This window comes from Dermacentor silvarum, chromosome 5 (assembly GCF_013339745.2).
Source record: "Dermacentor silvarum isolate Dsil-2018 chromosome 5, BIME_Dsil_1.4, whole genome shotgun sequence".
In the NCBI taxonomy this organism is placed as follows: Eukaryota; Metazoa; Arthropoda; class Arachnida; order Ixodida; family Ixodidae; genus Dermacentor; species Dermacentor silvarum.
In genome coordinates, this window is record NC_051158.1 from 65,433,181 (window position 1) to 65,456,744 (window position 23,564).

At 44.7% G+C, this 23,564-nt stretch overlaps 1 protein-coding gene across 1 annotated transcript; it reads left to right on the top strand.

Annotated features, from left to right (window-relative positions):
• The first annotated feature begins 396 nt into the window (after nt 1-396).
• Nucleotides 397-22,978, top strand: LOC119454147 (uncharacterized). The gene is made up of 5 exons (XM_037716145.2): nt 397-479; nt 4,469-4,642; nt 10,593-10,773; nt 16,321-16,459; nt 22,592-22,978. The coding sequence occupies exons 1-5, from the start codon at nt 471-473 to the stop codon at nt 22,647-22,649; spliced, it is 561 nt and encodes a 186-aa protein (XP_037572073.2). The 5' UTR covers nt 397-470; the 3' UTR covers nt 22,650-22,978.
• Nucleotides 22,979-23,564: the final 586 nt, after the last annotated feature.

The window sequence follows — 23,564 nt, forward strand, 5'->3', positions numbered from 1 at the left end:
ACCTTATGCAATACCCCCATGTGGTGTCTTTAAGCAAATAAAGAAAGAAAGAATGCTTTCACATTCACAACTGATAAAAAGTGCTTAGGTGTCCTGAGTTTTCTCTCTAACATTATCTCTTAGATAAGGAGATCCATTCTGTTGAATAATATTCCATTCGTACTCCCCGTTTCGTAAATATTCATCATGTTATATTACACAAACTAAAAAAAAAACAAAAAAAAGAAGAAAGTAGCACGACGCGTGGGCACACGAAAGCGCTGGCCAGCTTCTTTGGCTTATGCATTAGAGTTCTTGACATCTCTATAGGTAGGCTTTGTTAATACTTTCCGTGTTCTATTTTTTCTGCTTTAATTGGGTGGTGGTATGTTCTTTCTTTCTTTTTGTGAGCAGATACATTTGCAATGAACTTCACACACTCATGACCCTGCATCAAAGACGAGAAAGAAGAAAAGTTCGACCCAACGGCGATGGCTCAGGTAAGCATTTTCACTGCTCTCTCCATCTCGGTTTTAGATTAACCATAACCGGTTCTGAACTCGAACATAGCTCAAGGCAATAGCACAATCAGTTCAAAGGACTTTCCTCACATGTAGGTCCCCGAACCGAACTGAGGCACGTTATCGGACCCCCAAACGTACTCGCAAAACCCATCGTTCAGCAGATATCCTGGCAGGCTATAGTCGGTTCCACATTCCTACCGTAAAGATAGTAAACACAACGCACGAGGAACAAGAAGAACACAGGGCTCGTTGTTCTTTCGTTGCTCGCAAGCGTTGCATTACGTATTACGTATACAATCTTACCATTTCGCCATTTGCACCAGGGTGTATATCCTGTGGCTTTGAGTCGGTACTGATGGCTACATGAGAGCTTCGGGGGCGCCTCATTCCTGTATGAAAGCTAATGGCTTTCTTTCGGCCCTTTCTTGGCATTACTGTGGTCTGTGGTTGCACTATCAACCGTCGATACAAAGGCGCCGATAAAGAGGCCGTGCCCCCTCGTGCCCTTTGCTTGCTCTTCTGCTTGCGAGTCCTCATGCCCCTTCCAGTATTATCATAGCGCATATGAGACGAGGATGCAAGACTGCACACGAAAGACGCAGATACGGCGCTGTCTTTCATTTGCCTTCTTGTGTCATCGTCTGTACGAGCTACAAATAGTACTGCAAGATGCCATATACCAACAATCCCGCATAGCAGTACTAGATGGCCCTTCGAGCGCGGCAGAGTGTCGGAGGGTTAGAGAACCTTGCGCTGGGATTTTCGGTGCACCTACTTGGTGCACTTCGCGAGTGCGTGCCACGTGACCCAAATGAACGAATCCTCAATGCTCCGCGAAGATGTAGAAAAACAGTCCTCCCAATGGCTCAGTGGTTATGGCGTTGCGCGTCCGAGCACGAGATCTCGGGTTCGATTTCCGGCTACGACGGCAGTATTTACGACCACCGTATGGTCGTCGTGTAAATACGGCCGTATGGGGTCAACGACCGTATGAGCTACGACGACCGTATGGGGTCGGAGTGCGAAGACGCTCTTGGGCCGTGCATTGGGCGAGCGTTAAAAATACCCAGGTGGTTAGAATTATTCCACTACAGCGTGCTTCCATAATCAGGGCCCGTACTCATAAGAACGTTATTATCCTAAAATTGTTCGTAAAACCCGATACTAGACAATACATGCTCTGGTATCGGTTTTTACGAACATATTAGCGACGGTGTCCGGCCAACGACAAAGAGCACTTAAGAAGGAAAAGCTTTGTGATTTCGGCCCCCAGATCTCGGTTTTGGCGCGTAAAACCGCACAATTTATTTTAAGCTGTGACAGCGGATTCGTTCGTTATTGACAGCCTTGCTAAAAAGCCGGCAGATCCCACACCCTGTGGGAATAGGTGTTACCCGAAGCAGTGTGCGCGGAGCCTACCAAGTTAACGAAACGACTATGAGAGCATCAATATGTAGGCGGCTGTTTCATGACCTACATGAGACGCATGGCATGACATGTCATGACCTATCATTTATGTCCGAACACATTTCAGTAGTTTTTGAGTGTTAATCGTTTTTCTCTGAGTCATTGTCATTTTAGGCGGCTGTTTCATGACCTACATGACACGCATGTCATGACATTCATGTCACGCCCTATCATTTATGTTCGTCATGCACTCTTGTCATACTATGGCAATCTTGGTACCTACCAACTTAATGAAACGGCTATGAGAGCATCGAGACGTAGGCGGGTGTTTCATGACCTACATGACACACATGTCATGACATACCACTTATGTTCGTCATACACTCTTGTCATACTGTGAGGATTTCAGTACCTACCCAGTTAACGAAGCGACCATGAGAGACAAAGACGTAGGCAGCTAGATAGATAGATACTGTCAAAGTGGCAAATGTTCGCCAAGAAATGCTTCGCATTTAAAATGACGCCAAACACGTGCAGGCTATTTATTGCAGGCCCCGGTAATACTGCACAGTCCAGTATGAGAGTAAAAGCATGGAATTCGGGTACATATACGCTGCGTTCGCGAAATTTACCTTCGTTTACCTGCTCTAGCTCATAACAAATTCTGAGGTCCTGCGTGCCAAATCCAAGATCTGATTACGAGGCACGCCGTTGTGGGTGACTACAGATTAATTTTGACCACCTGGGGTTCTTTAACGTGCGCCAAATGCACGGTACACGGACAGTTCTTGAATTGCGCCCCCGCCTGATTGCCTGCAGCCGCGACCGGAATTTCATCCCGCGACCTCGTGCTTAATAGCGCAATGCCAAACCAACCAAGGTGAGCTTACCAGCTGCTGTTTCTGTCCACGAGCTGACATTCCGGCGCGCTTGACAAGAGTGATGTATTATTTTGATAGCCTGTGCGCAGTAAAAGTTCCATTTTGCGGGCTTCGCTCATGCGCGTCTTTTGCCAGCGTCGTTCGTTTTGTCGTGTTGTTTTTGCGATTGGATTCTGTAATCGTCAATGCTGTCGCCGCCCAAGCGCCGTGCTATTATTGATATTTGCGCGACATAAATGGTTACAGTCAGCTCTCGAGGAAGTCCGGCGGTGCTTAACTCGTATATATTCTGATATACATCTAGTTAAAGGAAGTTGTGAGTTCGTAAACGCGGCAGACTACACTGTTCCCGTGACCCTGTTAAATGCAGATTTCATGAAGGACAGCTCAATCGGCACCAGATCGTCGCACCCGACCACACTGTACAGTAATTTATACCATTAAAATAAAAAAAAACGCTGTAAACATGTTTATAACTCACGTCCTTGCACCCAAAAAGGGTGTAAGGGTAGGCGTTATACACATATTTATACCCTCTTTGACTTAGAAGCGTGCAAATTATCTTAGTGCAGGGTCCTTCGGACCGCACAGGCAGCGGATCATATAACGCCGCTGTTGCGAGCGGCGTCCCTCCGACGAACTAGCGCACACTCTTTGTCATTCTGTTGCCTGGCGCCCATCGGCAAGCACGACGTTACGGACCATGGAAATAAACCGTAGTTTTCTTTACGAGGTGCGTAAATTGGCGACGAGGAATCGCTGAACCTGCATCAAGGGACGCGGGACTCCGATCTTTGGCAAGGCGCGTGGAGGGTTGGTTGTTCGCAGCCCCATTGACTTCTCCACAATGGATATGATCGCAAGCTCGTGCCTCGTATAGCGTGCGTCGCGCTGCGCTCGAGAGACTCCACATTGTTGCCGCACGTTGAGTCGGCCGAGAAGGCAGTCGTTTGTCGTTGCTACAGCGATTTTGTGGTGCCTTTCAGAAACTAAGCAATCCGGAACAAGCCATCCTGAAAAAAAAAAAACTGAAAAAGAAGGAAAGGAAGAAAGGAAGAAAGACTAGGTTATTTTCTGCCTATAATGTACTTATTCCTGAGCGCCCACCGACCAGGCGGCGCTTGTTTTCAATGTAATGGAACGCAATCTGCACGTGGTAGGCTATGCTATGCACATAACTGGAATACCGGTATAAGTTACTTATCATGTTGTTGCTACAAATAATTACGAACAGAACGAGGTCTCGTAGCCGTAGACCGAATCGCAACTTCCTCTACCTACAGACGCACGAAGTAAAAAAAAAGAAAAAAAATGAAAAGGAAGTTCAAAGCAGCTGTGCCAGAACAACGCACATTTGATAATACAAATGCAAGCATATACATGCATGCAATACACAGCCGCATATAAAAAAATAGAAAAAAAGAAGGTAAAAAGGAATACAATTTTTATTAGGGAAACCGATATCCATGTCTTACTTACTCCATCTCCATAACCTCGTGTGATGATACGTGATTCACTATGACCAGCCCTCTGTTAGATAAACCTATAGAATCATATGGTTCATAGAGGCCTTTTTGTTAGTGTTATCTTTACTTCATGGTTAAAATGTAGAGAGATATGAGGCTAATGCTACAAGAATATCGTAGGAACCGCTACAGCAGTTATGCAAATGCGCAGGTGCCGGCCAAGCCAAAGAAACCAGCGGCGGCTCCCCCTTCAGCGGCGGCACCGCCTCAAAATTTCCTGTCGCCGTTCACGCCGGACGCGGCGGTATCTCCAGAGGCTCATGTTGACCGCGTCAAACTAGCACAGCTTGAGAGGGAGACCGACGCACTGAACGTCGCCGTGAGGGTACGTGGAAAGAACCAGTGACTGTGGAGGGGGCGCGGGGCTTTATGATCCTAAAACATACACCTGGTATGGGATTACAGTCGAGGATGTGGTTACAGTCGAGTATGTTACAATCACAGTCGACTATGTGACTACAGTCGAGTATGTCATTAGTCTAGTATGTTACAATCAGTCGAGTATGTTACAATCACAGTCAAATATGTGATTACAGTCGAGTATGTTACAATCACAGTCAAGTATGTGATTACTGTAGAGTACGTTACAATCACAGTCGAGTACGTGACTACAGCCGAGTATGTGATTACAGTCGAGTATGTTACAATCACAGTCAAATATGTGATTACAGTCGAGTATGTTACAATCACAGTCAAGTATGTGATTACTGTAGAGTATGTTACAATCACAGTCGAGTACGTGACTACAGTCGAGTATGTGATTACAGTCGAGTATGTTACAATCACAGTCAAATATGTGATTACAGTCGAGTATGTTACAATCACAGTCAAATATGTGATTACTGATGTTACAATCACAGTCGAGTACGTGATTACAGTCGAGTATGTGATTACAGTCGAGTATGTTACAATCACAGTCGAGTATGTGATTACAGTCGAGTATGTTACAATCACAGTCAAATATGTGATTACAGTCGAGTATGTTACAATCACAGTCAAGTATGTGATTACTGTTGTTACAATCACAGTCGAGTACGTGACTACAGTCGAGTATGTGATTACAGTCGAGTATGTTACAATCACAGTCAAGTATGTGATTACTGTAGAGTATGTTACAATCACAGTCGAGTACGTGACTACAGTCGAGTATGTGATTATAGTCGAGTATGTTACAATCACAGTCAAATATGTGATTACAGTCGAGTATGTTACAATCACAGTCAAGTATGTGATTACTGATGTTACAATCACAGTCGAGTACGTGACTACAGTCAAGTATGTGATTACAGTCGAGTATGTTACAATCACAGTCGAGTATGTGATTACAGTCGAGTACGTTACAATCACAGTCAAATATGTGATTACAGTCGAGTATGTTACAATCACAGTCAAGTATGTGATTACTGATGTTACAATCACAGTCGAGTACGTGACTACAGTCGAGTATGTGATTACAGTCGAGTATGTTACAATCACAGTCAAATATGTGATTACAGTCGAGTATGTTACAATCACAGTCAAGTATGTGATTACTGATGTTACAATCACAGTCGAGTACGTGACTACAGTCGAGTATGTGATTACAGTCGAGTATGTTACAATCACAGTCAAGTATGTGATTACTGTAGAGTATGTTACAATCACAGTCGAGTACGTGACTACAGTCGAGTATGTGATTACAGTCGAGTATGTTACAATCACAGTCAAATATGTGATTACAGTCGAGTATGTTACAATCACAGTCAAGTATGTGATTACTGATGTTACAATCACAGTCGAGTACGTGACTACAGTCGAGTATGTGATTACAGTCGAGTATGTTACAATCACAGTCGAGTATGTGATTACAGTCGAGTATGTTACAATCACAGTCAAATATGTGATTACAGTCGAGTATGTTACAATCACAGTCAAGTATGTGATTACTGATGTTACAATCACAGTCGAGTACGTGACTACAGTCGAGTATGTGATTACAGTCGAGTATGTTACAATCACAGTCAAATATGTGATTACAGTCGAGTATGTTACAATCACAGTCAAGTATGTGATTACAGTCGAGTATGTGATTACAGTCGAGTATGTTACAATCACAGTCGAGTATGTGATTACAGTCGAGTACGTTACAATCACAGTCAAATATGTGATTACAGTCGAGTATGTTACAATCACAGTCAAGTATGTGATTACTGATGTTACAATCACAGTCGAGTACGTGACTACAGTCGAGTATGTGATTACAGTCGAGTATGTTACAATCACAGTCAAATATGTGATTACAGTCGAGTATGTTACAATCACAGTCAAGTATGTGATTACTGATGTTACAATCACAGTCGAGTACGTGACTACAGTCGAGTATGTGATTACAGTCGAGTATGTTACAATCACAGTCAAGTATGTGATTACTGTAGAGTATGTTACAATCACAGTCGAGTACGTGACTACAGTCGAGTATGTGATTACAGTCGAGTATGTTACAATCACAGTCAAATATGTGATTACAGTCGAGTATGTTACAATCACAGTCAAGTATGTGATTACTAATGTTACAATCACAGTCGAGTACGTGACTACAGTCGAGTATGTGATTACAGTCGAGTATGTTACAATCACAGTCGAGTATGTGATTACAGTCGAGTATGTTACAATCACAGTCAAATATGTGATTGCAGTCGAGTATGTTACAATCACAGTCAAGTATGTGATTACTGATGTTACAATCACAGTCGAGTACGTGACTACAGTCGAGTATGTGATTACAGTCGAGTATGTTACAATCACAGTCAAATATGTGATTACAGTCGAGTATGTTACAATCACAGTCAAGTATGTGATTACTGATGTTACAATCACAGTCGAGTACGTGACTACAGTCGAGTATGTGATGACAGTCGAGTTTGGGATTGTTGATGCGCGATCACCGCACAACTCGCCAAACGTGCCGCGGTTTTGTGGCATATAAGAAACGCCGAGATTAGTAATTTTAAAGGGATCAGTTTTTCTAGCGACGCCACACAGTTGAGATAGTTTGTGCTTCACGTTCTGTATAGGGAGAGGGAAACACTATGCAAGGTGGAGGAGGGTAATCTGAATAGAGGAGGAAGCGCCGGAGCGGGGAGAGAGGAAAGCGTGCCAACAAGTGCAAAGAGCATATACTTGGCGAGCGCCGGATAGCGTTTCCAAAACTCCCGGGAGATCACGCGCATTGGTGCCGTGTCAAACGGCATCGCCAATAAATGCACATGTAGTGAGCCGAATAGCGTTAACAATTCCGTCGCCTTGGCTCAGCGCCAGGACATCATCACCAAGATGTGCAAATGGCGTGAGCCGGACTGCGTTAAAGAATTTCCGGGGATTGTCGCAGCGCCTTGAAGTCACCAGCAATACGTGCACATGGAGTAAGCCAGATTGCGTTAAAAAATTCCGTGGCTTGGCGCAGCGCCAGGACATCATAGCGAATACGTGCACATATGGCGTGCGCAGGATTGCGTTGAAGGTTTTCGCGATATTACAACATCGCCATGACGACATCGCCTATACGTGCAGATGGTGTGCGCTGAATCGCGTTAAAAAATTCCTGCGCCTTGGCATAGCGCCAAGATGTCACCACCCTCAGATGCACAGGGTTTGCATACGGCGTGCACTAGGTCACGTTTCAACATATAAACACTACCGGGCATTGAAATAAACAAAGTCGCGTCACTCCTCGCATGTTGACATCGGGTTTGTCGTTAGGGTTAACAGCGAGGTTGAGAAGCACATTACAGTGAGATCTACTGTGGGAGTGACATCATGCATACTTGGCATTGAGGTTGTACTTAATTCATCACTTGTTGGGCCCATAACATCTGCTGTGGATCACTGAATCACGGGATGGCATGGATATTATGTAGTAGGGCCACACAAGAAAGTTGAAATCGACAAGCATCTACAATTGGTTTTCTCACACTATTTTTTTTATTGCGAAACATTCTTCGCCTCAACCTGCCGCGGCTGGTTTCGGGTGTCTTCAATGAAAAAAAAATCTTTTCATATGTATGCCAATGTTACAAGTCAAGATGAAAAAAAGCAAAGCTGTATAAGCGAGTTATCCTTCGTAACGACTAGGGGGCTGTTTGCTACCTCGCGGCCTCACTCGAACGCACCTGTTCCTGTCTATTTGAGTGCGAATGTTGCGACTTGCGTTCCTTGTTTTAGTAAACGCGTGTATTAAATTTTTAATGCTTGTGCATACTATAAGGTTGGAAAGAGTTTAGTAACATACAGTTAAGTAAGGTTATGCTAGGGAACTCAGTAGTAAGGTCAGACTAATAAGGTAACGTTAGTAGCATAGGAAGGACAGGGCACATGTTATAGCAGGTGGGTGGTTACGTCAGGATAAGGTATGTGCGCGTAGGTAATTTAAAAAAGGTACAGTGTGCGTACGTAAGGTAAGTATAGTGCATTCGTACGCAGTTAAGGTAGTGTAGGCAAGGTTAGGTAGGTTACATGCGGGGACAACAAGTTTCAGGATTAGCCTTGATACAAAAGGCTCACACTTCCAATATTGTCCTCCATAAAACGTACGTATAACGTTTCCATATGAAAAATCGATCTTGATTGAAATGCTACCATTGGTTGCCGATTAGGCTATGGTTTTGCATGAAAATTTGGTCACCTGATTAACTCATGACTTCACTATTACACGTCACATTTCCCCTTAACGCATTAAAATATCTCTACGCCCAATGAGCCCGAAAAACCGCGACACGTGACTTTTAGGTAAGAACAAACTGAAATTGCGCTTATGGGAGGCAAAACTCGTCTCTGTTCTCAATCTTATTGAGATATATTAGGCGTAACTACAATCAAAAGCCTCTATATGTTTGCAGCTTGCCTCGCTGAACGCGCATTTCGCAGTAAGGATCAGGGCTCGTATTCAAGAAAGATGTCTTCACCAAGAGCATTTCATCATTAGGTGACATAGAGTTAATATAACCAACTCTAGAGAAAAAACTCCCCATAGCGCCCATGCATTGAAATTGGTAGCCACAAGGGCACCGCCATGTTGCCACACTATGCAGACACAGACCAGCGCAGACGATGAAAAACGTTTATTTATTTATTTCATACATACTGCTAGCCTCCATTTGGAGGCTGTTGCAGGACATGGGAAAATACATTGCATCAGAATATGAATGACAAACTGATACAATTGTTAATATTGTAGTTTACAAGAAGACCTAGTTGAGCAATACAATAAGCAGGTGTGATCTTCCTTATTCAGCTCTTAAAGGTTAATGAACAGAAATACTGAAGCGTAAGATAAACAACAAAAAGTACATGAAAACCAATTTGAAACAAAATGCGGTGTCTGTAGGCGATAATTATAAATCAAGATGCATACGCATAGACATATTTTTCCAGCATAGGAAGGAAACTGTCAGGTGAGCAAGTTATAACATCAGTAGGCAATGAATTCCAATATCTAATTGTCTGAGGAAAGAAAGAATACCCGAATGTGGGTCTGTGTGGACCCACTATTCGATTCAGATGAGACGCGCAAACAAACGCAACCCCGAGCCTTCTTCGCTATATTTATATGGTGGCGCCATTTAGTTCAGGCGCCTGCAAACACACCCTTTCACACACCGTTAATTTGCTAAATAGCTATCGGATCTTAAATAACAAAAAAAAAAACGAAAAAAAAAACTCCGAAATGAACTTTACACATTCTCCATACGTTACGTACTCTTGCACGCTATTTTCACAGCATTCTGTATAGACTTGTAGTGAACAAATTTCAGAATTTGCAGGCGACTCAATTTGGCAGTGCTCTGATAATAACCGAACTCTACTGAGAACATTGCATAACATTCCTGAAAAAATTCAAATAATCACTCATTCACAATGGGTAACGCTGCGCATGAATGTGTACAACGAAACTTTTATTTTTTTCCCTACAAGATTGTATTGACAACGTAAAACAACGTTGTTAAATATAGCTATCTTGTGTGTGAAATTGTCTCGGCTACCGCACTTACCTGTCACGCACTTTCCTGTCACGCGCTTTAGCGGCATTTCTATTATGCAATTACGCTGTAGAAATCAGCAGCAGCCATAAAATTGTTTTATTTTTCTCAGTAAGAATGATTATGGAACCTTTTAAAGAACTTTGTTGGGTCCCGAAAGTGTTTACATTGTACATGCATCACTGTGAAACATTTATTCTTACTCTACGCGGTTCCTTCGCTCCGCGTGGTTTCGACTCTTCAAGTGTTGCCCATGTTCAGGCGTTCCAGCTGCTGCTGGACCGCGCCAAGCGCAGCCGTGACGTGTCCGGCCAGCCGGCCAGCTTCCAGTACACGCTGTGGTGCATGGTGGTGCTGGTGATCGTCGTCACGGTCGTCGGGGTCCTGCTGCTAAACATTGCCGCGAAGCGACAGCGGGACAAGCTGACCTCCACCACCGAGGGTGCGTGCGCCTGCTCTGACGCAAGAGAGCTTCAGCTCGAGTCGCCATTACAGTTTACAAAATACAGGGCTTACAGAGACGCAGACGTCCGCAGCAGCGCTTGTGGCGCCATATTGTGAGACTCACGTGGGCTAGAACGAGAAGATATAAGGGGATGGAAGGGGCTCGGTGTTTCGTTAGGTTTACAACCGTGTGAAGAAAACTGGCAATAAAGCGAGGTAAAGCGTAGGGGATATTACTTCATGAGTTTAACTGAAACGGCAGAAAAATGTTCCGGCAGAACCCACCTTACGACTAGCGTCGACGTTAATGCGATTAGCAGAAAGCAAATGCAGCGACACGCCGTATTGTCACCGAAGACACACGAAGTGGCAATTGAGCTGCCATCTACAACGCCAGGTGATACCACGACACAGCGTGCGTTGCTGTAATTACAGCACCCCAGTTGAAACTTCATAGTATAACTAGTATACTGGCCCCAACCTCGTTGCAATGGTTCTCCGCCAGGCGGCCGTGCTCGCCACGGATGTGTTCGTTGTCGATTAGGGTATACGTACCCCTTGCGTAATTTTGGCCCATTCATTCCGAGCGATTGACAGCAACAATGTGTGTACATACCAATGACGCATAACCAGCGCCGAAGTTGTCCGTTCGGGAACATATCCAACGACCCATACCCAGCGACCTAAGTTTTCTACTAGGCCAGACAAGAGCCAGCATGCAGTATTATATTCGGGCACATGCCCAGCGGCCCATGTCTGTTCGACAAGACGGCAGCTGGTACATTCCTAGTGGTCCAAGCTAGTAGACAACTTTGGTCACAGGGTCTGTGTGTGAAAGAGGTTAGATACATCCCGCAAACTGGGTCAAACTCCCAAAGAATGCTAATCGCATTAGCCGAGATGATAGAGCGAATGAAGGTGAACCAATCAGTGATAGGGTGAATCAAGAGTAATCAAGGGGTTATGGAGTGGGGAATGACTTGCAAAAAATGTGAGATTTGAGGGTTCAAGTGAGAGTGACCCAGGAAAAAAAAAGTGCTTAGACAAGGTTAAAGTTTGCTCCACCATAGGAAGGGTGACTTCCAAAAAAAAAAAGAGACGCTTAATTCTGCAGCCCTTAAGGGAGCACGGCGCAGAACGCACGTTTGTTCTCCGCCGCGCGTTCACTCCCCATGAAAGCGCGCGTCCCTCGCTCCCTTTCACTCGCACATACAGCGTTCGGCGCGCGCCGACGATTTCATCTCCATTGACGTCATACGGAACCTCACGGCGACGACGACGGCGACGCCGACGGCAGAAATCTGCTTTGGAGTGTCCATATAATTTCTATCGCAATAAAAAACATGATGACTTACAAAAATAACTACATTGTGGTTTCAGAGTGATGATGGTTCTGCAAAAAAAAGTGGTCATCGTTTCATTGAGTTAGCGGCGAGCGGCGCTCGGGCTTTCGCCTTCAAGTTGTTTTAGTTGTAGCATAGGGAACTCCTAGTAAGTATTAACGCAAAGGGTAAAGGAGAGGTGAGGAAATGCCAACTTGCCGTAGGTGGGCGCCGAGCCCACGTCTTCGCATTACGTGTGCGACGCTTTGCCAGTTAAGAGACAGCGGCCACACACCCGTTCCTTCTGTTGGGTATGGTATATATGCATATGTGCGTAGAAAATTAAACCCGAGAGTGTTAGGCAGCGCCAGTGACGACTGTGGCAATGCACGCGGAACGTCCTTTCGTTGTCTGTTTCTTCACATGGTTGTGGCGTAATATAGAACACACAATACTATAATGCTTTTATCGTGCTAATTTTGTAAGAAATTATACAAAATAAGACACGCCACATAAGACTAGACACCAGGACGACTGCCCGAACGGCACTCTCCGAGTCCAAGCATATAGTCTAGCTGTCTAGTCATATGCGTCCTAAGAGGATGTAAAAATGTTGCTGGAGTGGAAGCCACCTGTACCTGCCCATAGAGGACAGTGAAGCCGCCGACGGCCATCTTATGATGGGCAGGAAACCACCGGCGTATCGTATCGTGAGCTTTCTCCGCCGTTTTTTTCCCGCAAATGATTACCATTACTGAACTGACATTAAGGGGTAGGTTAACTGAAATTAGGGGATGAACCTACTGTAATTTGGGGGCGAGGGCCAACATAAAATTAGGGGGGGGGGGTGGCAGTTGATTTTTGGAGTGGGTGAACTTGAAATTTGGGGGTGGGCCAGCTTGAAATTTGGGAGTAGGCCAACTTGACATTTCGGGATAGGTGACACTGAAGTTTTTGGGGGGGGGGGACATGGTTCAATCCAACACGCTGGATTGAACCACGCTTGCTGAAATCGGGCTGTACGCATAGGAAGCTGCTGCGCAGGCACCTTTGTCCAGGAAAGATCGCCGCGCACTGCAGTCGCTGCACACAATCCGGCGGCCGCCGAGCTATCTGCTCACCACAATATGGCGACGCTGGCTTCACTTGAAGAGCGTCCCTTCCACACCAGCTATATTTTTAATATCCTCCTAGTATGCGTAGTGCTTTGTCGTGCCAATTCTTTTTAAAGTGAACTCGTACTAACTATGCAACAAGTTCTACTCAAATATATGTTCCATCTAACTTCTGCGGCAAGGGCGTCAACCGCAGCCATCGTTAATGTAGAGTAGAATAAAAATTTCTCCCCATTTGCGAGACCAATGACATGGATTGAAGAGAAAAATTTTCATCCACCCTACGGAAAGGCGTTGGTCCCGGGTTCAAATCCCGGTTCAGGACTGTGAAACTTTTCTTATTGAGAAACTGTTATGGGTTTTCCTTTGCAGTTTCCTGCTACAATTGGGTGGAACGAACATTTTTCCTTTCATGAACCTTCGTCCGCCTTGTGTGATTCCGCAGAACTGATTTCCCAATGACATGGCAAAACAACGTTTTTGACGTGCTTAGGAAAAGCGTCACAAGATGGTGGAGCTACTGCTGCTGTTGACGCATCCGATGTTTCCATGTTCCACAAACTGTAATACGTTCACACCAGGACTCTCTATTAGAGAGATCTAACTTGTCTCTAAAAGCTAGACAGTTTTTCTTTTGCGTATAATAGGGAATGCCGGGTTGCCGTAGACAGGTACGGCAGTATCACCAGATGATGATGATGATGATTTATTGGCATCCCCTTTGAAACGGGGTGGCGACAAATAGTCACCTAGCCTGCTTGATTTAATCAGGTATACTACACATGTTCTTTATCTAGCATTTTTGTATACCTTTTTCAAAAATTTAGCTTGTACTGCTGCCTATGATTTTAAGAGATCAGGTCGTATCCATCTTTTCCCTGCTTTTTTTCCACCAGTACTCTAATCGTCTCTTGCTGATCTCTACGGCTGATCTGTTTATGTTTCCTTCCACTTTAAACCCAAGCGCTTCTGGGAGTTGCACGTTACCTACGGTTCTCGCTGGGTGGATCCCGTCGCATTCCATTAGGATGTGCTGAGTGGTCTCTGGATCTTTACTGCAGCATACACATATCTCATCTAGTTCCGAATATTTGTTCCGATATGTTTTCGTCCTTAGGCAACCGGCTCGAGCCTCAAATAGCAAGGCACTGCCCTTTGTGTTATCGTACAGATTTTCCCTTCTAATTTCTTTCTTCTCATTCTTGTAAATCTCCATTGTGCTTTTCGTTTCCATTCTTTGCATCCAATTCACGGTCTCTATTTCTCTCACTTTCTTTCTGATGACCCCTGGTTGTCTATTTACAGTTTCGATTATCCTGTACTTGGTTGCCAACTTCCTTGACCTCTTCCTCCATTCTGTGTCCACGCTTTTCATGTAGAGATACTTGTGCACTTTAGCCGCCCATTTATTTTCATCCATGTTCCTGAGCCTTTCTTCAAAACTAATTTTGCTTTGTGCTTCTCTGACTTCAAAAGAGGCCCAACCCATGTCTCCATGCACTGCCTCACTTGTCGTATTACCGTGTGCTCCCAAAGCCAACCGGCCTACTGATCTTTGGTTAACTTCCAAACCCGCCAATATATCCGATTTTAAGCATATAATGGCATTTGCGAATGTTAGCGCTGGCACCATTACTCCTTTCCAGATTCCACGCACCACCTCATACTTATTGTGGCCCCACAGTGCTCTCTGTTTCATTAATGCTGCATTCCGCTTCCCCTTTATTTTCAGATCACCAGTATCACCGTTGGTAGCGCCGTGTTGTGGCAGAAAAATTTAACTGCGGAGGATGGAGAGCTATTAATGCAATGACCAGGCGTAATCTATTTAACTGCTGGCGGCAGCAACGTAATCATTGACACGTAGCCTCTTTATTCTATTTTTCATCGAAATAAAAAGAAGAAAAGACACCCACGCAACACAAGAACGTGTCCAACGCTCTGTGGTTAAGCAAAGCATCACAACATGTCGCCACCATAATTGCTACGGCCATCCTCGTCTCTGGTAACCCGATATTACATAAAGGCTAATCCATTTAAGTAGAAGCTATAAAGTTTCTATTGTTTCAAAAGAGGAAGCAGTCAGGTGAACAGGTTTTGAGCCAGCGCTAGGATCGTGAGTTTTGAGGATCCATTCCATTTTGCATCTATTTTGATCTTGGTGATTCGACCTGGCGCCGCCGTTAGAAGTTTAGAATAGGGGCCCCAAAGAGCTTTGCGGGTGTTAGCGCTGGGATATGCAGCAGTCAAGAGTTTTAGAATAGGGCTTTGCGTTTGCGGATAGCATCTTGCGCTTGCAGCGCCACACCGGCGTCAGAGAAAAGCTATTACGAATATTAAAATAAAACGTACAATTTTAAGATAAGAAGAGTAATTTTGACTTCCGTGTGTTCGCTTTTAACTACAATTTAGAATAAGCAGCAAGCAGTATGTTGTACTTAGTTTCGAGCGGTTTCGAGTAACCAACTTTACGTGCATTGAGTAGCCAAGGTTATTCACAAGTGTTAGGCTTACGAGTCACGAAATCGACAATCGAATTCGGAATCAGCGGCGTCTAATGAATCAATCTTCGAGCATTACACACGTTAGTTGTGTGTAAAACCCGCACCACGGAAATCGCGGACCGCTGGCGTTGAAAAGAGCACAGGCAACCCTGTCTCAGCGCCAAAAGATGACATTAAAGTCTATGGTGCCCTGCATCTGCCTTTTGAACGTCGCTATTAGAAATGGCAAATAAATCTTCAGCGTACTAGAAATTACAGCTTCAGTGATATTGTGAACAAACATTAGGAAGAGCTCGGAAGCAATATATTTTTAAATTGTTTGGTCAGTAAGTATAACGTATGTAATGCGGACCTGTACAAAGAGTTGGGGGCCAGAGACCGCATTTTCTTAACTTTTGAATGCTTTCCCGGATAATCTCGTTTTGTTCTCGCAACGATGCCCGGATGTTCTCGTTTGAGTGCCCGGATAACGGCTCTGGCTTTTGCCTCAAGGTCACTTGAAGTTCGGGCGACAACGGGAGCTAAAAGCATTTAATGCTTAAAACAGACTCAAACACAGCTAGTCCCGAGTATCATTGCTCAGACGAAATAACATAATGCGCAGTCAAACATGGCCAACACGACATGGCCGACAATGAGCTCCGGTTGGCCGTAGAGAGTGACCGCTTTGACCAGGAGGCAACCGGACCCCCAGCCGGCACGCTTGGTGAAGACGGCACCTGGGCAGACCCTGACGACAACAGGTAACCGTGACGCAATGTGTGAGGCTATCGGGAGAGTCATCTGAACGTACACCCCAATCTGTGCAACATACGTATAGATATATATGTTTGAAGTAGTAATCTGTCTACATTAGGCGGGGGTGAACTTGGGCAAGTTGGTAATTCGTAGTAAACTTGCAATATAACACTGCGAACAAGTACAAATGCAAAATAAACAAGTAAAACGAACACGTCGCTACTTCCGACTGGCGTTGATTCAAATGTTAACGAAAAAAAAAAGGAAAACCCAAAATGATAAGCAGGCACAAGAGATAATGTTGTCAGCGTGGTTAAGGCGCATGTGCAAAGGGACAAGACTTCGTTGTTCGACATGGACAACAAGGATGAAGCTTTCTTGTCCTTGTCGTTATCGAAGGAAGAACTCTGGCATCGTGCTCACGTGACCTAACCACGTTAACGACAACATTATCTATTGTGCCTGCTTATCATTTTCGCTTTTTCGATATACCGGGTGTTCAAAATTAAGCTTTACGGAATTTTTAAAGATCGCCTGTGGCAGGTAGCATAATTCTTATCGTTGAGCAGGGTTATTCGAAGAGGCGGACATTAGTAGCACGAGAAATCGAAACACATATTCAACCGATTAACAAAAAATCACTCATTAACTTCTAGGTAATTACCTTACGAGCAAATATTGCAATTTACGAATTCTAGCCGGTGAGCTTGTCAGGCGTATCCACTTGGAATGAATTTCTAGAATGCCACCAGTTTGGAGATATGCGCCATCAAACTCGCCGTAAAAATGCACTGCTGTTCCACTTACTTTTCTTACCAAACTGCGCTTTTATACATCGAAGCACAAAAGTAACTAAAACGCCCATGTATTTCGTCCCACACTTTGGGAAATAATATCTCGAAACTGGTGTCATCCTGTAAATTCATTTCAAGGGGATGCGTCTTGCAAACTCACCAGCTACAATTCGTAAGTTGCAATAAGTGTCGTAAAATAATTGACTAAGAAGTTCGTTAGTCAATTTTTGTTAATTACTTGAATGTGTGTTTCGATTTCTGTGCTACTATTGTCCGCCTCTTCGAACACACCAGCTCAACGTTGAGTAGTATGCTACCTGCCACAGGCGATTGTTGAAAATTCCGTAAAGTGAAATTTTGAACACCCCGTATATACGGCTGCCCTTTCAGTAAATGCCTGTTGAAAGTAGCGTATCGTTTGTGGTACTTGTCTTTAATGCTCTAGCATTGTTAGGGCCCTTCACCCACATTACTGAGGCTAGCTATGTATGTATATAACGGCTGGACTAACTTGGGTCACTGATTATGTGGTACTTTGTACAGGTTGTCGCGATGTATGGAAGAATACAGTTGCAAAACTGAATCACGAAACTAACTGTATACTATAGTGTTGGGCAAACCTGTGCCCACAAAAGCAAGTGACATTGGAAGCACAGCGATAGCGGCGACCCCATTCTGCGATCGTCGAAATCTGATCTACGTGTCAGACGCATCGGCGATTCATAACTGACTCGTCGACAGTTCCAATCTAATCGCTGGTGGTCGCGTAATATCCAAAAAGTACAGCACAATTCGCGTCGAGCATACAGTCCGAATGCACAAGGTCCAGCGACAACATAGACAACATATACAGGGTGTCCCAGCTGTCACGCAGCACGATTTAAAAAAAAAAAAGAGGAACTGCGTTACGCGAATCAAACCTAGCGCGTATTGTTTCCAGTACAGTGGAGTAGCCGCCAGTATTTTTTTTTCGTTACTAAGATGTAATTAATTAATTGTAATTAATTATATAACTCGAGCAGTACTGTCCTAATTATCAAAGTGTCAAAGTGTTACGAGCAACATGAAAAACTCCCGATACAGCTTTCTGTTGATCAATACGTGCTGCATAAAAATGTTTTTCCGAGCGTGAAAGAAGCCCGTGAATACACGCAAAGTGCCTCGAGCGGCCAGTCGTGCGGCAATTCTGCGTGTATTCCCGGGCTTCTTTCACTCTCGGAAAAACACATTTATGTAGCACGTTTTGAGCAACCGAAAGATGTATCGGGAGTTTTTCATGTTGCTCTACAACTTTCTCATTGACACTTTGATAATTAGGACAGTACTTCTCGAGTTATATAATTAATTACAATTAATTAATTAAATCTCAGTAACGAAGAAAATACTGGTGGCTACTCCACTGTACTGGAAACAATACGCACCAGGTTTGCTTCGCGTAACGCCCTTCCTCTTCTTTTTTTTGAAATCGTGCTGCGTGATAGCTGGAACACCCTGTAGAATCGGCTACAGTATATATAGCTACAAAGCTATATCGGCTACAAAGAATCGGCAAAGAATCGGCTACAAAGCTGTATAGCCGAGAATGTTCTGAGACAGAAAGGCCCGACTTGCGCTGAGCGATAACTTTTAACATTTACCATTACACTTGCCAATATGCGCCGCTCTTCAACGAACCTCCATCACGCCGAAATGGGTCACCGTAGTTGCGTGACTGGATAGGTACCGCTGTTCAATTAAACTCTTGATGCCTACTTGGAGCATCGGGTTTGTGCCACTCGGTCTGTGCTGGTCCTCACTGAAGCTCTTTGGTGCTAACTTGAGTCAATGGGTGCGTCCCTCTTCAATCAACATCTTTGACGCCAACTTGGGTAACTATGGTATCTGCCACGGGGAATGCGTCGCTTTACGATGTCGAAAAAGATCCATATACTTCTCCGCTGCTGAGCGGACTCGAAGCCACGTGACATGGGTTCTTCGGGGACAGCAACCACCGGACGGTTTAGCAGGGGGCGCCACAAATGCACTGGGCGTGTGCCGCTTTTTAATGAACGCCGTTCACGCCAGCGCTTTAGCTAGTTGCGCCGTGAGTGCACTGGGTGTGTGTTGCTCTTCGATGAACATCTCGCCAACTGGAGTCACTAGTCAATATGGTCAATAGACACACAGAAACGCAGAAAGACAGATGGCAATGCCACAGATGGGCTCACAGACATACGTAGACGCTAGGCAGATGTAGAGAGACTGGTGGAGAAACTTACACAGACAATCACAGATGGCTCGAACGGATGGATCGAAAGATAGAGGGAGACAGATATGTATACGCTAGACAAAGATAAAGATGAACAGCGAGGAGAAAGACAGACAAACCAATATATATATATATATATATATATATATATATATATATACATAGATAGACAGACAGACCGATAGATAGATAGATATATAGATAGATAAATGTGTAGGTAGAATCATGCATGAGTAAGACGGATCGATGAAAAGATAGCGCGTATGACTCATAAGTGTCATAGCAGCTGTCATCTTCTCATAAAAGAAAACTATGCAAAATACATTCCCTCTGCCCTGGCAGACTAGTTTACTCAGCCTTCTTCAAAGTCGCGAAGGATATTACCGGAGGGCACGACGATAGACAACGCGAAGGGGCCATGCTCCTGCGATGCTTCAAGGCGGTGTTTGAAAATGACCAAATGACTAAATATCCTTGGTTGAAAGAGTGTCACCTGCCGACGAGGTCACAGGTTCGGTGCCCTCTCTGCGGCGGCAGTATTCCGATAGGTGCGCAATGCCAAGACGCTCGTGTATTTAACTCAGGCAAATATCAATTAGCTGAAATTAATCAAGTCAGCGCCCCTATTATGGCGTGGTTGATTTCCGGTGTGTTACTACGGGATATTAATCCGGATAATTGGATTCGATATGTTAGTCCGTATCACTTTTTATTAATTGACAGCCCCGTCCATTCAAAGCACGCGACGTTTTTGATGCATGAGAGGTTGCGGTGTCGAAGACAGTGAGCTTAACGTTCAATTAGCCGACGTACATGGCAAACATTCTGTGGTGTTATTTTATATAGAAGTTGGCAGGAAACTAAATGCTTTTTGAAAAGTGTCTTTAAGCTGAGGTGTACACATTTGCAAGAAAAGAAATTCAGATTCTGGCAATATTTATTGATTCCGGGATGTTGGCTTCAAAACTGACCCTAGCAGGTCACCAGTATAGTGAGGACGACTAACTAACCACTTCCATGTAGTGACACCAACGACCTTAACGTAGCTTTATTACATTAAAACATATTGGTATCAAATGCCCCAAAAATATACCTGGACTTTTTACGACGCTAGTGTGGCCGGCTACAGATAAAGTTTTGGCCGCCTGAAGCCCCTGACATACATTGATGTTCCGTAACAAAGGTCATTCTCTCCATATTTATGAAATTTTCTGCTACTTTCGTGCAATTCGTTTCAACCTGAATGCCACTGCCGTAGCCGAGGTTAGCATAAACGGCGCCAGCGCGCTCAGCATTGGAACGCCATAGGCAGAGAGCCACCCACGGCTTTTCCAGAAATCAACAAGGCCCTCTCTATACCACGATTTATTTATTCCATTAGATGCCAATTATAAAAGAGGAGCATAGAGAGAGAGAGAGAGAGAGAGAGAGAGAGAGAGAGATGAATGAGATGCGAAAGGCAGGGAGGTTAACCGGAAGGTAAATATCCAGTTTGCTACCCTACACTGGGGAAGGGGTAAGGGGAGACAGAAAGATAAAGAAAAATGCACACACCTAGAGAGGGAGATAAAAAAAAAGAAAACACACACACACACACACACACACACACACACACACACACACACACACACACACACACACACACACACACACACACACACACACACTCACACTCACACTCACACTCACACTCACACTCACACTCACACTCACACACGCACACGCGCACGCACACGCGCGCACGCGCACACGCACGCACACGCACGCACGCAGACGCACACACACAAAGGAACTCAGGAGCGTCACAGTCGTTCAAACAGGTCGCTTGACCGGAGAAACTTCAGTAGCGCCCTGGGTCAGATTGTAGGTAGGAACAGGGTCAGATCGCAGAAAATCTACTGACGCAATGAACATGCTTCGTACTTACTTCGAGTGTAAAAATGGCACGAAGCTATTACAAAAGACATAGAAAGGAAAGCGCACGACATAAAACCATTTATTTCCTCGCGACTTAGAAATGTTTAACCGGAAAATATATTAAGTTTCCACGTTTTAAAGGTAAAAGAAAACAGCACGCAATATCAGTGACAGTGCAACAAATCGGTATAAGGTGTTCGTCCTCATTATGGTGGCCGCCCTCTAGGAAAGAGATATTGCGTCCCGTTGGTTTCTGCAGTTTAATTTATACACTAGAAAAAGAGAAAGCACTCTTTGGGGTTTACCTTGAGCCTCAAACATTGGTTGTGTTCTTGAGTAAGCTCACCCACTGTGGAGGCGAGTCAAAGTGGGCGTAAGCTTTATCGTGAGCGAGTCGAGTTGAGTCTGAATGGGTGTGAATTTCAATCTGAGAGAGTATAGATGAGTCCGATAGGTTGACGTCTGAGTCTAAGTGAGCCCTTGTGAAACGGAACTTGCGTGAGTCGGAGTACGTTTAAGCACGCCTGAGTCATATGCGTGATCCCGAAAAATGCTAACTTGGAATCAGATAATTTTCTGTAAATCTAAAAGCGTATCCACGAGTGGTGTCCGTTAGAAACAGTGATCATGAATGAGGTCATGTTAACAGCAGACCCATGAAATGAAAAAACAAAAGAACAAATGTAAGCTGCCAAGACAAATGAATTGCGTAAGCCTATATTTGTGAAATATGAACTGCGGGAGGGGGGGGGGGTATTTTGTAAGAGTCCACCTCGTGGACATATCCATTTCGTCTGCTGCTGGAGTGCTGATTGGCTGTAGCGCCTGGCGCCTGCGGAGGCACACCTCAGCCCAGCCAATCAGAACTTCAACAGCAAACGAAATGGACATGTTCACTAGGTGGACTCTTACAAAATACCTCCCGAGGTGTTTTTTTTTTTTGCTTCTAACTCTCATCGATATTGGGTTCAATCTTTACACTTGCATACAAGTTATCTTCCTAGAATTTATAGATTGTCATACGTGAAAGCTTTCTCACTCGCATTCACACTTTAGTAAGCGTGAGTTTACGTTTGAAACAGTATGAGTGTACTTGAGTGGACATAAAAAAACGGGAGTGAGCTAGTGCCGGTGAGTCGGTGACGTGTGCGCAAATCTGAACCCCTTTACTGTCGCAGTGCCGAACAAACCACCGAGGAAGAAGTGGACGCTGCGACAACGACCGTCCGACCGTAGCACGAGAGCCGCCTGTCGCACCCACAGGCGGAGCTTTTGTTCAAACATGCACCGACATCGCCACTTGATCTTTTTCTTGCGATGGTCACAACGTGCTTCATTCGTAACTGCATCGCATGTCCGTGTATATACGCACGAACGCCTCAATGCAGGAGGGCAATTAAACGCTGTTTTCATGCTATCCTTGTGCGACCGGAACGCGACAGCGTAACTACAACTGCGCATGTAGAGAGACAAGAGACGCACGTGTGAAATCGAGCTGCTGTTGCAATAACGTCCAATATTTTCCCTATGTCCGAAAACAGGGTCTTCGTAAACTTGAGAACGATGTAAACATGCGGCAGAAACGACACAACCACTGTGGAAAAACTGTGTCAACTATGATGACGTAGTATATTTTTGTGTAATTCGTAAGTTGTATGCAAACACACACAAAAAAATTCACAGGGTGTCCTATGTTATCCTTAAGAAGATTTGAAGGCGAAAGCCCGAATGCCGATGCATTAAAGACTGACGCCCTTAATTCGCTTAGCCTAATCGCTCAGTCATCCCCCTTACTTGTCTCGCTTACTCATGGACGACGATGGCGACGGTGACCCGCGCACCATCCAAATTGTTTTGTGAGCGTTCGCATGTAGGTAAGACACGATGCCGGGTTGGTGTAGTGGCTTACTGCACCAACCCGGCATCGTGTCTTTACTCGTACCCTTCGTGTAGTACCTTTCGCGTACCTTTCGTACCTATGGTGTAGTAGTAGGCAGGCGAAGTGACGTGGCGCGTGCGATGACGTCATGGCTCGGCTCCGCAGCTGTTGCGAGGCCCGGCGCAGCTAGTGCGAGGCATTGCTAGGCGACGCATGGGACGCAATCGCTCGGCGATGTGTTTCGGCGTACACCTTTAACGCGGCAACCACCG

What these genes read in the sequence shown, in the direction of transcription:
- LOC119454147 (XM_037716145.2), top strand. An exon ending in CACTGAACGTCGCCGTGAGG is followed by an intron (nt 4,643 to 10,592) that starts GTACGTGGAAAG and finishes GCCCATGTTCAG; the next exon opens with GCGTTCCAGCTGCTGCTGGA. An exon ending in GCAGACCCTGACGACAACAG is followed by an intron (nt 16,460 to 22,591) that starts GTAACCGTGACG and finishes TTACTGTCGCAG; the next exon opens with TGCCGAACAAACCACCGAGG.